The sequence below is a fragment of the Sander vitreus genome, chromosome 1 (genome assembly GCF_031162955.1).
Source record: "Sander vitreus isolate 19-12246 chromosome 1, sanVit1, whole genome shotgun sequence".
NCBI classification, from domain to species: Eukaryota; Metazoa; Chordata; class Actinopteri; order Perciformes; family Percidae; genus Sander; species Sander vitreus.
The window spans coordinates 23,292,936-23,309,112 of NC_135855.1; the positions used below are offsets into that span (position 1 = coordinate 23,292,936).

Sequence of the window (16,177 nt, forward strand, 5' to 3'; positions counted from 1 at the left end):
TGAAAATAATTATTTATCAAGCTCAATTTCAGAGGACTACCATTTTCCTAGCCCCCAAACGGAGAGATTATTTTCTTCCCTCTTCTTCCCCCAACTTTCAATACAACCTTTCCCATACATTTATGTTTAATATGTCAAATCACATTGTGTCCGAGTCTGCAGGTTTATTCACAATTCCCCTCCTTCCTCCTCTGACATTCTGCATTCCCATACATTCAGCTGCAGCATAAATACACCACCTGCTTTAATGAAGGTAAGCATCCCGTTCTTATGCAGAAGCTCTTCCGTTTTGCCAGTGTTGCCTCAGCGAGGTGAAGAAGGTGTGAGAAGAGAGGAAAGAGCCTCATGGCTATCCATGTATACATATTTCATACCTAGCATTAAAAATGACCCTTTGAATTACTAATCAGGCAGGATGATTAAATTGCAGCCACGGCCAACATGAACATCTTTGTCCAAATACATTAAGATTTTAGTATTCCACTTTTAATTACTTTTACTGTTAATTTGTATTTTCTTCTCTCAGGATATACACTTATGATAATATACTGTATAATAACAAAAAAGTTGCACTAAATATTGCCAGCAGTGTTGGAGGCATATGATATTTACATATGTCTGAATGTCTGTGCATGTACTGTACATATATGTATTATCTTTGAGATAAATAAATAAAAAACAGAATAATGAAGGCATCTTTCAAGAGATGACACGCTGAATACATATGCATTTTACAAAGGCTTCTGATGTTCCTCTAAATGATTTTAATGAATACTGAGGAGCTGTGAAACAAGAAAAGAGAAAATAAGATTGACAGTGGCTTTAAAAAGGAGGAAGGCTTTTTTTCTGTGTTCACTCATGCTGTCTGTCTGACAGTTACTGTCATTTGTAAAGGAACAATGTTGTGCTCTGTTCCAACAGCTACATGACAACGATGAGAAGAAATACTTCAGTAGTTCTAATGATGGACCTTAGAAACAGCTCAGCCTCAGACAGTGGGAGACCGAGCACCTTTCAGATAAATAACAGGTTGGCCAAGACGCTCATACACCATATTCTAACATACACATCTGTTGTGTGCCTACTCTAGAAACATCTTCAGACAATCACTAGCCCAAACAGGCACTCCTCTGTTTACCAAATGCATTGTGAGGTCTTCCTCGCTTTTTCTCTACAAGATAGGTTTTCGGCACTTGCTTCGAATGGGCATTGTATTCATCAATCACAAAAAAAGTTTGAAGTTTGAAATATTTGAAGTACAAAATTAAAAGTTTGAAGTACAAAAAGGGACCCTTTCTTTTAAACTACAGCTGTCTACCTTTCGCTGACAACACAGCCTTGAACCCACCACCCCACCCTACCCACCCACCTTTTCACTGACATCAAACAGAACCTCAGACCTGGTTCCCTAATGCACAAGCTATTTTTAACTAAGCATTTCTAATAAGCTGCTGGGAAGCTGTAAATTTTTCATATGCAAGCACATATTTCTTTTGTGAAAACACAGAAACACACTTATTTGGTGATTAGCGACTGACAGAGGGGAGGAAAGGAACTGAATATGCTTGTATCAAATTGCATGCCTTTCAAAAAGGAGGAATCCTAATGCGAGGAGTCGTCTTCCTGTGCACCACAGGTATGAGTGAATTATTAATCGGCCAGCTCATTTTAATGCTTTTTAAAGTGCTTTATTTTGATGTGCTAAAACATACTTTTAGCCATATTCAGTCAGGCATGCATATCATTATTTCTTCCATCAAAGAAGAGTGTCGCCCTTTCAAAGAGCACAAACAACTCAGCCTCATTTAAAATAGAAGTTTGAATATCAAAGACATTTTACAAAGGCTGGGCTTCAAACACTGTGATGAAGTTTTTTACCCCTCCACTTTATAAAAAACTTAGGTATGCAAAAGGTCTGAATTGTTTTCCAGCTTTTAACCTGACTAGTGTAAATCAAAACATCCTGCAGTAACACAAGAAGTTAGACAAGTGAGAAGCATCTATCCAGGCCTGTTGATGTTCAGTGTCATTATTATCAGAAATCACTTCTACTGAATAAGAGATGTCTTAACTGCCAACATTGTTTTTCTAACACAGGGGTACAAAGTAAATTGTGCATAAAAAAGAAAAATGAAACTATATTTCCTTTAGACTGACATTCAGTAATATGAATACAATCGGTAAACATAATCTTTATATATACGGTAATTAGATGCAGTGATGCACATACACTATGCAGTATGCAAGACAAAATCTAACGTTTTAGATTCTTGCTTTACACTTTAAAACCATGTTTTATTTATGTTGAGGAGATAAAGCTGAGCAGCACAATTTGAAAGGCAGTCATACAAGTATTGCAAGTGTCAACATCTTTCACACATCTGACCATCTTTGGAAAAATAAATGTTTACCACTGGCTCCATACAGTGTTATTAAATTAGCACCTTTTAATACTAGTCCAAACACTGTTCTTGCTTAAGCACTTCTTCTAGTTATAGTACAACCAACAATAGAACCACAACTGCTATAAGAACCTCAACTGATTGTGTACTTCTAAAATCATCAATGCTGTCATCTTTCATTGTCAACCGTCCTTCTGTTAAAACAATATAGGGCCTTTCAGACAGACCCCAATCATACTAAAACTCAAACATTACTCAAAGTTTAAAACTTGTATTTTACTATGTGGTGTAGTGATTGACATAATTGGCCAAACAGAGAAAAAAATCCACACATGCATCCTGAACCATTTGTAAGATTAGAACCTAAAATGCTTTTGTAGGACCCATGACCAGAGATTGTTTTGGCCTAAAGCTCCTCCCCTCACCATGAGCCCAACCCCCTTCTTATGATTCACCACCTACACCTGTCAATAAAGAAGCCCACAGATAAAAAAAACCCCATCCTGATCTGATAACATTAAACAGAGGTAAGTGTTGTCTGGGTGCCTGTGTGTGTGCAACAAAGTTGAGAAGGGATATTGCTATCACACGTGTGTACACACATGGCTCAGCTGGGATTACGCATACAGGCCCCTCTCTTCACATTCACATCACCTATTATGCAAAGACAAAACATGGGTCACATGTCACCTGAACATATATTACCTGAATTGATAGTTTATCCTAACGGTAACTGGTGGGATTTAATGCCTGGAAACCTGCAGCATGAAAGTGCACCCTTTCAAAACGAGACTTGTATTAAGGGAGGTTTTTTTTAGATAGAGTGTTTAATGCTTAAAAAGGCTCTCAATATTTTGTTTAAATAGGTTTACTTTAATTAAGACAAAAGGCCTGTTGTTTAGCACCATTCAGGTATAGGGCCACATGTTTCCTGTGAATAGTATTCCCTAAATGTGTGTGGTGTAAATATTGGCCTTACCTGTCCCTTTGGTGAGCTCCTTCTCCCCCCCACTTTCTCTGTCTTTGGTTTGGTCCTCCTGGTCTGCGGTGGTCTCACTAGCAGCCTCCACATCCTCACTCAGCTCTCCTGAAGGGGGAGGGAGGACGGGATATGTAAATTACCACGCCATCAGAATTGGTGGAAGCACTTAAAGGGACGGCAGCGTTTTTTTCTATAGGAGCTTGCAACAATTACATATGCTGACACACAGTTGCAAGGCTAGCAGACAAAGAGGGCAGAATCTGCTTTCTGTCCTGTGCTGTCTGATCATCACTGTGAAATTTGTTTTGACCAGAATTATAAAATCAGATGGGGAAGATTATAGGCAAATATATTATTATTATAATTATTATTGTTGTTTTTATGGTATTATTATATTTGTATTGTATATTGTATTGAGAGCTAATTTGTAATATATTTCTCCGTGTATTCAAGACCATGACACATAATATGGTTTCCTCTGTTTAATGTGGACATAAAACTGCGGAAAGAAAGCACACATGTGGCCTCAAATGGGCAGATGGAAAAATGAAGACTAAAGAAAAACCTTAGAAACCAAGCCCCCATTCTCTTTCTCACACATGAACACAAACATAACTATCCCCTGCTGCAGTCTGCTAGGTTACTTACCAATACAAGCATCAATTCACTTCTTCTATCCTACTATTGCAAAACAATATATATCATAAATATTTTAAACTTTCAGAGCCACAATTCATTTCATTTTTATGCCAAGTCAAAGGCAGAATTCCCCTGTAACCACCTTAAAAGCCTCAGCTCGATATATCAGGCCATTTAGGAGCATCGAAGTCAAACAATGGATATCCGATAACGCCATTTGTAAGTAACACACAGAGGAAAAGATAGCAAAAACAGATAATAAAAAGGGCATCAATCTTGTTTATTTCCCTCCAGTGTCCCCTGAACATCCCCTTTGCCTGTTAAGTTTGTTTAAAAGTAGTGGGACTTGCATGCAATGGCATTGATTTGACAACAGTAAACTAGGCCGCAGTCAATAGGCCCTATCAGTTATTACACACGTCAGCTAATTCTCAGCAAATGTACTTAAATGCTCTTTTGAAAATGCTTTCATGCTCAGGTCTCTACTCTATGAGCTATTGATATATTGACAATGCTACAACAGCTACTGAAATATCCTGTTCAAGTATTCAGCCCTGCAGTCATCATACATCCAATCTTAGCTCACCACATGACTACCCACAGCCAAAACCACTTTTATGACGTGACAGATTATTCCCAACACTCACTGTTTATCCTGTCAGTTGTGAAACGTTGCAAACACTGTATATAGAATTGACATCATGTTCTCAAACTCTGGTATGTGAAATGATCACAGATGCACTTTGAACACTCGTACATCTCTGAACCACATGGCTATTTTCACAGTCCCTTTACTGATGACAAGTCTTACTTATAGATAGAATATTCAGAAACAATTTCTCTCTTACAAGAGTATAAAGAGATGCCTTATGGAAATAAGTGATGTTTGTAAAAAAAAAAAAAAAAAAATACATTAAAGAAAATTATTGTTTGTTTTTATTTGAGACATTTCATTATCTGCTGTGTATGTGAAAGAAAACATCAACAACATGTTTAACTATTTTTTTTAAAGGCACATGTAAAACTGCCTTGTTTGTTAAAGGTTGACTGCATACACACTATGGCTACAAACTCATATTGTCTCATGCACCTTTATACATATGAGGTTATTCAGTTTAAAAAAAAATCAAATTCAATGGAAAACAACTTTGTATTACTGGCAAGACAGGAGCAATATCTTCCATTTCCTGCTTGCTGATGGAAATGCTGTAGCACACAGCAGAGTGATTGGTGCATGGATTGTGTTGTTACACATTATTGGTAAAAGCTGATCCTGTGATCCATTGATCCTGCGTTTAAATAAAGATATTTAAAATGGATGACTGACTCCTTGTAAAAAACATATGTAAGTGTTCCGTGGATCCCACACACATGAATACATTTTATTCTTTTATTTTTAACCATGTTTCTATAATGTTTCCAAGGCAACCCATGAACTCCATCCTGTGCTGGTGAGGTAGATCTTAAACATTCCCAGAAAACCAAAGATCTCCTACCGAGTCTCACAATCCCATCTTACTCCTGCCTGCATAAATATCCACAACTCTGTGAGAATTAGGATACTGTACAGTTGCTCAGATTACAAAATAATCCCCAGGTAAATTTTTTCACCTTTAAAAATGGGGCAAGGTGTCATTTCTTAGCTATATGACACTTGTAGTGAGACTAATTTCCCACCTACACATTGATACACACTTTGTGTTAAACATTACTGTGATAGGCAGCCAACATTCTAATGCTATTCAGCTTCTCTGTACCCACCCCCAACTTCTTGCAAACATACTGTACACGCAAACATGTGCACTGATATTTTTTCTTCCTCATGTTTTCAACATGTCTTTATTTAGAAGTTTAATCTACGTGTATATGACACTTTTAGCACACACAACACAGAGCACTGTCCATAATTTATGCATAAATGCAGACATTTAATTCCAGGAGCAGCATTACATCTTTAAGTGGCAAATGGCTTTGCCTATTCCTCATCTCATCTCCAACGGTATTACAGAATGATTAAAGCCAGGCTGACCATAATTAATGAAAGGTCATGAGTGGCCTAAGAGTAGGATGCAAATGGAAGAAACACTAAAACTGTAGCCATAGATTTAAATAGATGAGAAACACTCAAAGCTATGGCAGCAGGCCATTTCTAACCCAAATCTGAGAGATGTTAAGGACAATAGCCTGAAGGTTGTCTTCTAATTAATTGTCTTCATTAACCATCCTAATACAATGATATGAAACAGTTCCATTAATCTAATCATGCAAGCTGAATAAGCCCATTGCCGACACAGAGATTACACTCATCTGTTCTGAGCATATACATATCAGCGTTGCTCTGCCAGTCACTCAGTGGGGACAGACCATGGGCTCTCTGTTCCAGCATCTCGCAGACAGACACGCGCAGACGTATACACTCATTCACACACATGCACACACGCACGCACACGCACGCACGCACGCACACACACACACACACACACACACACACACACACACACACACACACACACACACACTACAGACGCTTAGCAGCTTTCCCCTCTTGTGTTTTGCTAGTGAGTGCAGAGGCGTACTCAGGCCCATAGGTGTCACTCTATACAAGCTAGGAGAGAGCAACTTGCTCACACACATTAATGAGGTGTGTGTGTGGGGGGGGGGGGGCAGCAACAGACAGAAACACACGGGAGAGGGGGAAAGGGAAGAAATATGTGGAAATGACAAAAGCAGATGCTATGCAAGAGGTGTCCGGTAAAGATGAGACACTGAAAACAGCAAGATTACCTTCAGATGAGAGAGAGCAGCCTTCCTTTCCCCTGAAGAGCAGTGATTACACTAATGCTAATCAGACTGACAAGCACAAACGGCCTAATAAATAATTGATGGTAACCACTGCACTTTCCAGTATTCCTTCCTAGACTGTAGAGAAGAGCAGCAGCAAGTAATAATAGTCACTCTAGATATCTTTCACTAGGTCAGGCTCCTCCTCCATCCTCGGCCTCAGCAGAGTACACTGCTATGATGATAACTGCCTTTCGTAAAGTACAGAATTCCAGTCCTACCTGAGAATGGCTCCAGTTTTCCTCAAACAGCAGTGACAGTCTGCTCTTTTTTGTTGTATATACAGTATCTCAGCCAACAACACTGTCTTGTCTGTCTCTCTTGGCTTTCGAAAGTACTGGAGAACCTGAGCTTCTCCCTCTACCCGGCTCTCGAGTAGGGTTGAGCTCTGCTTCTCTCTGGGCTCTTGTCTGGAGCTGTGTGTCTAAGCTCTCATTACTCTCATAATTATTGAGGCTGTTGTTATCATTTTAACCAGATGTCACAGGACCGCACTGTAAATCAGAGCGGTGTGCTTCCCCCCTGCTTTATCCAGGGCCGGACAGCTTCCTTTTCTTTAACGCTGCACTGTCGGATAAAAAGCAATCTTATTTCACACTTCACAGACTCTATCTTTCTCCACTACTTTTTCTTTTAAAAATCCCCCTCTTGCTCCCCCATCATCCCTTGCACCCCTTCCTTATATCAAAGTTGGCCTGACTCTGGACTGGAGGGTGCAAAATGAAAGTGACAGGAGGGTACCATGGGACAATGAGACACAGGACCCATGCTGAGGGCTTTCATGCATTGTCCGCTCCTCATATCAGCACCTCTGCACCCCATACGCAAGACCCCCCTTTTAAAGCACGACACACAGGAAAACACCACTACCCCTCATAACGCCCTTCTGACACGCACGCACGCACGCACACACACAGACACTTGTGCAACTTCTGTGCGTCCTCACAAGCTACCTCTCATTAAACCACAACAGAGCAAAACATGCCCACAATCTAGCCAGAGACAAGAGAGGCTTTGGTTTATGAACACCCAATAAACCACAACATGGTATTATCAGTATCTGCTCTGGCCACTGCACTACAAGGCATACAGCTGAGTTAAAATGTGGACATGTTATGCTGAGCAAAAAAATGCTTTTTAAATAACATACTGGTATATATGTTGATCAACCTTATTCCATATTCATTTATATGAACTTCAACTATGACAAATATAAGATACATTCTTAATGCAAACAGTAATATTTAAATGAATGAAAGCGTAGTAAAAATACACATAATTCCACATAAAATAAATGTAGTAAAATACACACAAACACAAGACCTGTCACACACACACAAAATGAAAGTGTTTCCATCTCTGTACTCTTCTTTACTTACTCCCTCTGACACTCTCACATTTTGAAAGGAAAGAAGAGTAAGCTACCTCAGCACTGCTGGTCGGAGTTACGTGTTAGATTCCTGACCTGTCTATGGGGGGACTCGCTGGCCTCTCTCTGCTGGCCCTGCTGTGACCTCAGGATCTAAATGTGAATGAATACTTTGTGTCTCCATGGGGCTGAGGGCAGGAGTGGGAGAGGAGGAGGGTAGCAGAGGAGGAGGAGGAGGAGGTGGTGCAGGAGATGGAGGAGGGGTACAAGGTTAGGGCAGCTAGTAACTAAAAAACTTTAAACGGCAAGTTAATCACAAACAGCAGTGATAGCTCACACTGCCTTAGAACAATATTGCAGCTTCCCCTCCTCCACCGCTCTCCCGGTGGTGCCTGCTCATCAAACCAGCCCCATAGGTCTTCTAAACAACACTTAATTTGATCCCACCTTGCCTTTCGAAGTCACTTCCCATTTTAAAGGACGCTCAGCGCATCAGGTCACAAGGAGTCAGACATAGAAGTCATATGTTCTTTAATAGAAGAAAAAAAAATTGAAACACTAAATGTGGCTAATTTGGCTCCTTTTTGTGCTCTTGATACTCAGTAAGATAGGACCTGTTACTGAGCACCATGTAATGTATTAAATATGTTCCCCAATGTGATATCTCATGGGAAATGATACTAATTAGAAATACTTCTCGTGATAATGGCATGTTTAGATACATTGCAAATAAAGTGGATAAAGTGAGTGCCGCTCTAGTTCTTCTCTTTGTGTTTTACTTGAGTGATAAAGGAGAGGAGGATCTAGGTTAATGTGGCTACACAGGGAGGGAGCATTCAGGGACTGCTCACTCTTCTGTCCCAGCTGAGTGACTGACTGACTGACTGACTGACACACACACACACACACACACACACACACACACACACACACAATGTGCCTTCCTTGAATGTCCAAGATGATGACCATTCGCTAAAAACATATTATATCCACAATGGAAGATGCAGGCTGTACTTTTGCCTGCTAGGATGGTGGGCTAAAAGCCTGAATAGGGGGCAAAAACATCACTGGGCAGTGCTCTTCCATCTACTCTGCCTGAGGGACATTGTCCTGCACAAAGAGTCACTCTGCCTCTCTGCCACCCCCCACCATGCATTTATGCTTGTCGTCTTCCACTGCTGCCTCCTCTTAAATCAACCTCCTTTTATTAATGCATCTTTTTCTTTTTCCAACTCACACTACAATGCCTTCACCTATTTGAAGCTATTCAAAGGGGCCAAGCAGAATCGGGGTGGCTTGATAGAGTGTGGGGGTGGCTGAAGGGGTGTCTGAAAAAAAGTAAAAAAGAAAAAGCATCACTGCTGTCATGAAGGGCAATCACATCAACTCTAAAATATTCACCAGTGGGTTGGAAAATGCGATGGTACAGTTATGACAGGCGACTCCCCCCACTCTAGCCCACAGTCCCCCGCCCCTCTCTCCATCAGGGCGGAAGCACGGTGGACACTCTGAATATGTATAACCCGGAAAATGTATTGATTTTTCATTTGGCAAAAGAGGGACACAAAAATCACATAACCTGAAACTGTCACAGCTCTTTTGTTCAAAGCTCATCTCTCCTGATGTTTGGCTTTTGCCACAAACTCTCTTTAATTACCAGGTACAGCGAGCTTCAGAGCCTATCTCCACAGAGACACAGCCACATACAGCCTGCTGGGCTTAACAAGACAGCACACATCTATTATATATGACAAACACCCAGCAGCTTTTGTTTCATATCTGACTAATAAGCGCACTGAATATGACTATACCCACAGTTTGTTTTGTTATTATACACAAGATATAGTGCAAAACGCTTTCTTAAAGAAAACTTTGAAAATGTAAAATATAGTATGCCACATTAAAACAGCACTTTCATAATAAAAACTAATGCTGAATAGAAATGCTTTTCTCAAACGGTTCTGCTTAACATGAAATTATATTATCAAGTTTGAGTTTTCCCAGGTATGGGTAGGTGTTTGTCTGAGTGTGCACACTCATGTACGTGTGTGTCCATTAACAGGTACTTATCTGTTTATATCTTCTTTAAAGCACTGCAGACCAGTACAGTGGACTGTCTGAAAAAGATCTCTGCCTGTCGATTTATTGAATGCACCATTTGCATATCTTTGTAGTGCATCCATCTGCCTGTGGACTGTTCTGTGGAGGTATTAGCTCAGAAAATCAATGTTGCCATGGTTGGATGTATGTAGCGCCTACCTCGGCGCGTGTTAGGAGTCCGGCTCACAGCTCCCACATGGGTCCTATTTAAATGAGTCCTGCCGGCAGAGGCTTTCCTGCCGGTCTTTCGTAAATTTAAAGTACACAAACACAGTTCTCAGCATGCCCCTCCAGAGTGGGCTGGTTTGCCATTCTCTTCGATGGTCATCCTGCCTCCCTGTCTCCATCCACAGCCCAGGGCCTAACCGGCTGTTTGTTTATGAAAGCGTACGCCCAGATAAAACAGAATCTGCTAAGGTTATGAATACCAATTTTGCTAATCAATTTTATTCAAAATATAGGGTATCATTGATGTGTGTTTGCTCTCAAAAGTTTAACAGCCTGCTAAGTTCAGATGTTTCAGGATAGTTGAGAGGAGAGGTGGAGGATGGTGGGCTTGTGTTTTATCTTATTTATTTATTATTATTACATACAGCCGTACTGATATACCTGGAGACAGTGTGTGGGGACCTCACTATGGATATATATTTTTCTGGTAGAGACTGCAATGGATACACTGGGCAACTTCTCTTCTAACAACCACCCCGGCTGGTTGCTCATAGCTAATTGCTAAAGAAATCCAATGATTACACTGCACAGGCACTTTAAAACATCCATGAGGGTGCTAACACTTATTGAAAAAAAAAAAACTCTTGCTACCTCTATCCATTCAGTTTCTAATACAAATCAAACACAGGGAGCTTTCTTTCACCATTTGTCTTTCTTTCTGTTCCTCTTTGCATAGCCCATCCATTACTTTCACATGAAATATGAAAAGGCAATATCCTCTCTGTGTTTGTACTGAAGCGTAATGCGATTGTGTTGTCATTTATAGGAAATAATCGCAAACCTCTCTTTCATTTTCCAGTTCAAATAACCATGAAAAATTAGCCTTCAATGTCAGGGAGGACAACAAAGGGATGCACACAGACTATTGCTTCACCACTGCGCTTGACATTTCTCCTTAATAGGAAAACTGGTGGTTGTTTCTATCTTTCTCTTTCAATCCTTTTCTCAACTCGTTTTTTCCCTAATTAAAAAGTTCTGCACTCCGATCTTTGTAAATCTTTCGTGCATCTTTATTCAGTGTGGAGGGCCTGTGAGGATGGGTTGGAGGGTTAGAAAACTCTAGTCCCATGCACATTGCACCCTGCTCATTAGCACCCCTACCCCCTTTCTGCTAATGGCTACTGTTGGAGGGAGATGTCGCCAGACAACCACTACGGGGCCTAGGTCGCCGTGACTACCGTCCAGCAGCCTGATAGATAAATAATTCAAGAGCTATCAGACTACCAGGCAGCAGAGCAGTCCCAAAAACACACACTTAGGACACATCTTGTAAAGGCCTTCCTAACTGATCAGCATTTAGCCCGTACAAATGATGTACAACCAGATGTCTGTATAAGACCCCACACAATTAGCCTTAACAGTAGTCAGTGGATCCTTTCAATTCAGAGAAATCTTTATTTTCAGTGTGAGCAGCAAAGTAATGATCATTGCTTTCTGTATTACTGCCATTAAAAGCTTAATAGGCTGGTTGTTTTCCACTGTAATTATGTACAAAATCAACCAACTTTGCAGTGCAGTTATTGGAGATGCATTTAACCAACTTTATGTTTTGCTCGCTACAATAGGTATGGAGAAAGCGAACAAAACTGAATATCAATACTGCGAGGTGTACGTAAGAATGTCAAATACTTATTATTTTTAGTTTGTTAGCAAGAAAAGTACAAGCATAGATTGCCTTTATTGCTAGTTTATTAACCCTGTGATAGTATTTACTGTATATGTGATTATCAAGGCAGACGTGTCAATATTTGAGTGAGGTTATGTCGAAACATCAAAACATTACTCAGAGAGTCATGTATTTTATATCTCTTTCTCTGGGTTATGAGCCAACAGTGTTGTCCTCTTTTTCCTTTGACTTCTGTTTCTCACTTATTGGAGTGAAGAGAGGTTAGAACTATATCAAAACTGGATAACAAAATCAAATCCAGATGTCCATTTAAATGCAGTGTTATGACTCTTGTGGTTTCCCTAACATAATACTTTATTCTTATTTGCATACTTTTAAGACTAGATTTTGTCTGGCAGGATGGCTTGTGATGCATATAATGAAGTTTCCTTTCAAAAGGCTAATGAAAAAGACTCATCTCAAGCAATTAGCAGCTCCTTTATTCACTTCTTGTAATGTATTAATTTATTATCACATAATTCTGGCAGCATTATTTATTTATTTGATTATGCACACACCTTACAGCCTTAATTACAAAATAGACTTGGAGCCCGATGATGGGATGCAATGGACCAATTCAACCATCATTTAAACTAGTTATCCTTCTAATCTCAGTGGTATATCCAGCCTATATTAATCTGAGCCTAATCAGTATGCCAAATTGCTTTAGGCTTTCAATTTTACCTGAGATTCAAAAATGCCTATGACACTTGACAGAGCACCCCCTGCATGACGGCTCCTTTTTTGTTGCTGTAAAGTTTATTCAAATGATGGTTCAGTTGAGCATACCTTCTCAAAGTAAGTCAAAATGTATCTCTTTATATCCACAGTTTAATTATTAGAAGATGGATCTATCCAAATAAGATTAAGATATACAGTTTAAAGGCATGTGCCTGTGAATTACATGTATGTAAGCAAACTTGGCTTTGTCTGATTCTTCATGAACATGTCATAATACTGTGAAAGTGGGCTGAAAGCTCCTAGAGGGGTGGAACCGCGCTGCCCGCTGTGCTGCTCTCCAGAGAAAGAGACTTGGAGTGATTACAGTCAAACACTGCTACTCAGTTATCTTTGGCTCAGCCACAGGAGAGGGAGAAGAAGACACAGGCAACAAAGAAAAAGAAAAAAATGGCAAGGAAAAAAATGGAACTGATGATGTGGCAAAAACATGGGCCGCTATTCTGAAATGACCAAAATGACTAGTATGTCTGATACTGTTTTTGTAACATTTATCCCATGCTATAAAAAAAAAGAAACCCCACAGCACCCCAGTAGCAATCACTGAGGCCAACAGATCATAAGATGAGGACCAAGACTGTTTGATGTCCACTAGCTGCAAGACAACTGTTCACAACAAAGAACATTCTTCCCAAACACTGTCAAGAACAGCTCTGTCGGGGAAGAGATATTATTAGAGACATTTCAAATGCCCTTGGATTCTGAAGTGGAGGCCAATTAAATGGCTTTGCAGCATCCATTTTGTGCCAAGTGAACAGGTATGAGCAGGAGAGGGGGAGGGAGGAGATTTAATGGCAGCAGGGAGGCAGAGGGGAGAGAGTGCACTGGCAGGTAGGTGTGGTACCTGATCAGCCTATCAGCAGACTCCACCAAATACATTTTTAATGTATGCACATTTGTGGAACATTATGATGACACAACATCACATAATTTAAGGTAACTTTTACAGAAAACATTATGTTAATAGTGTAACGATCACATCTGAAGCAATTGTAAATGTAGGGCTTTCCCACCCGCCTCCTCGTCGGTTTAGTGCTGACTGTGCATGTAGGCATGGAAATAAGCAGGTTGGTCAGAGTTGTGGAGTCCCTTGCCTCTCTAAGACATGGTCATGGATTAACAACCCCTGCCCTATGGAGACCAAGCCTGCTGCTAAATTGGTGCTGTGCTATACCACATCTCGCATTTCTATTGTATGCATGTCTGTGGTTGTTGTTGTGACAGTGTTGCTGTTGTTGTTTTTTATAATGGGTGCCGTTATTGTCCTTGCTGCAGAAGACTCTTCTCACTCATTAGCCAGAGGTTGGCAAGTTAGGGGTGAGAGCCCAGTAAGGTACAACATTAATTCATTATCTCAGTGGTTGGTGCTTGGGTGCTGCTATGGGGCCTAAAGCAGGGACTCTAACTAGCAGAAGTCTGCCTCTGGAGGACTGTTGGAACAAATAATTGAAAAAATGTTATGCCATGGGTGTCAGTTACCAGGAGAAAGCAAACACTAATCACCAAACTAATCATTAAAACAAGCTGCCTACAATAATATGGCTCTCTGTGGATTCATGGTTCCTCCCCTGTGTACTGATCCAACATCCTAAAGCTTTATCATGTACTCAGTCTAGATCCTGCTTCTGGCTCATGAATGGGCCCAGATACAGCCCCCTCCTCTCCATTCAGCCATGGCTTCTTGGATCCAGCCAGGACCAGTGGCCTCCTGAGAAGGCTGTGATAAGAATTCATTTCTTCCTATTATGTGCCCTTGTCCACTGCCTCAGTTCATCAGTTCAGTGCAACCAAGTCAATGAAAGGGCCTGTAATGAAGCAATCAGATGCAGCCTGGTTCTCTGTGCCCAGCACTCCATTCTCCGCTCCCAGCCCGTAGCTCCCAGTGCAGGGTGTGCATTGGGGTGGGGGCGGTGGCGAGGGGGTGAATGGACACAGTCTGCGCAGAGGCATTAATTCAAGACCTTGCCTTTCATAGACTGGAGCATAAGCTGCTCTCACATGTGCTTCACATCAGGTCTGCTGTCTCCTGTGGATTCAGAGAATCATCCAGTTTTAGAGAGCCCCATTAGTTTACCAGGCTTCAACATTGCTTCTAAACCAGCCAGACAGGTTTCTACTGGATTCTATGCTCAGGTTACCAGTGAAGGTGGTTTGATGGAGCTCTCTTTCTTCATCTTCCTCTGTCTGCATCTAACCTTTTCACTGCATTGTCTCCATTGCCATCCTGTCTCTCTTGCCTCCGCCTCTTACATCTCTTCAACATGTGGAAACTATTATGGGGAGTTTGGGAGAGGAATGTATGTGTTGAATCTTAATCGGTCCTTTAAAGTAGAGGATTCTTGGTCTCCTTTGTCTTGTAATGCTGTGAAAGATTCATTTCAAATTAAAAAGTGCCTTTTTGATCTACCTAATATTGTTTTCTCTCCTTCCAGGGGCTGAAATGGTAGGTGTTATCTTTGATCAGCCTCCCTTCTTTATCATCTCTTAAACACACACATATACAGTACAAACCCACATGGTTGTAGTATTTTATGGTCTGTGCTACAGAAGCGTCAGGGTTCAATGCTATAATATACAATAACAGAGTACAAACAGTGGGTATAAACTCAGGTTGATAAAGAGCAACAATGATGCTTACAAGTCGCTAACGCACCTAATGCAGAGATAAACTTGAATCTATGTCGCTTAAAACATAAGGGTTTGCCCGACTCCTATATTTCCCCGTCTGCCTCTCTATCTGTACCTCCGTTTCCACCATCCACAGTTCACCTGCTGCCAGTTTTGGCAGAAAGACCCTACGGCTGGATTCTACCTGACAAGAGCTCCTTAACAAGCAGCAGTCATTAACCTCAGGAGCAGGCAGCTGCCATGTGATGAAGTGCACTCGGCCTGCTGCAGAAGGGCCCTATTGATCCAAGACATACTTGGTGCCTTCCTGGATGTTTATAATCAATATGCAAATTGCCCGCAGCATTGATTCAATATTAATTTTCAATTAGGGAATTCTCGGGGGGTCCTGAGGGGTCAATACAGAACTATTCAGACCAAAGGGTTGAGCAAGTTGCAGGCATTGACGTTCCTCTACCCAAGACAACTTACTTACTGTTTATTTAGCCTGCCCTGCTATAAGTCACGATTAAGGCTTCGAATAATAGGCTAAGAGACAGATGGGCCTTTCTGCACTTCCGCAACACCCATTACATAAGCTGCAT

General features: G+C 40.9%; 1 protein-coding gene across 5 annotated transcripts in view; it reads right to left on the reverse strand.

The window, feature by feature from the left end:
- The window catches only part of zfhx3b (zinc finger homeobox 3b), a 140,197-nt gene that overhangs the window by 24,628 nt on the left and 99,392 nt on the right, over nucleotides 1–16,177 (reverse strand). For 4 of the 5 annotated variants that reach the window (XM_078248769.1, XM_078248745.1, XM_078248753.1 and 1 more), the window contains exon 6: nucleotides 3,382–3,489. The exons of the other annotated variant lie outside the window; for it this stretch is intronic. In XM_078248769.1, the coding sequence (XP_078104895.1) occupies nucleotides 3,382–3,489 (108 nt within the window). The remainder of the gene's footprint in view (nucleotides 1–3,381; nucleotides 3,490–16,177) is intronic. 5 annotated transcript variants of the gene reach the window in all.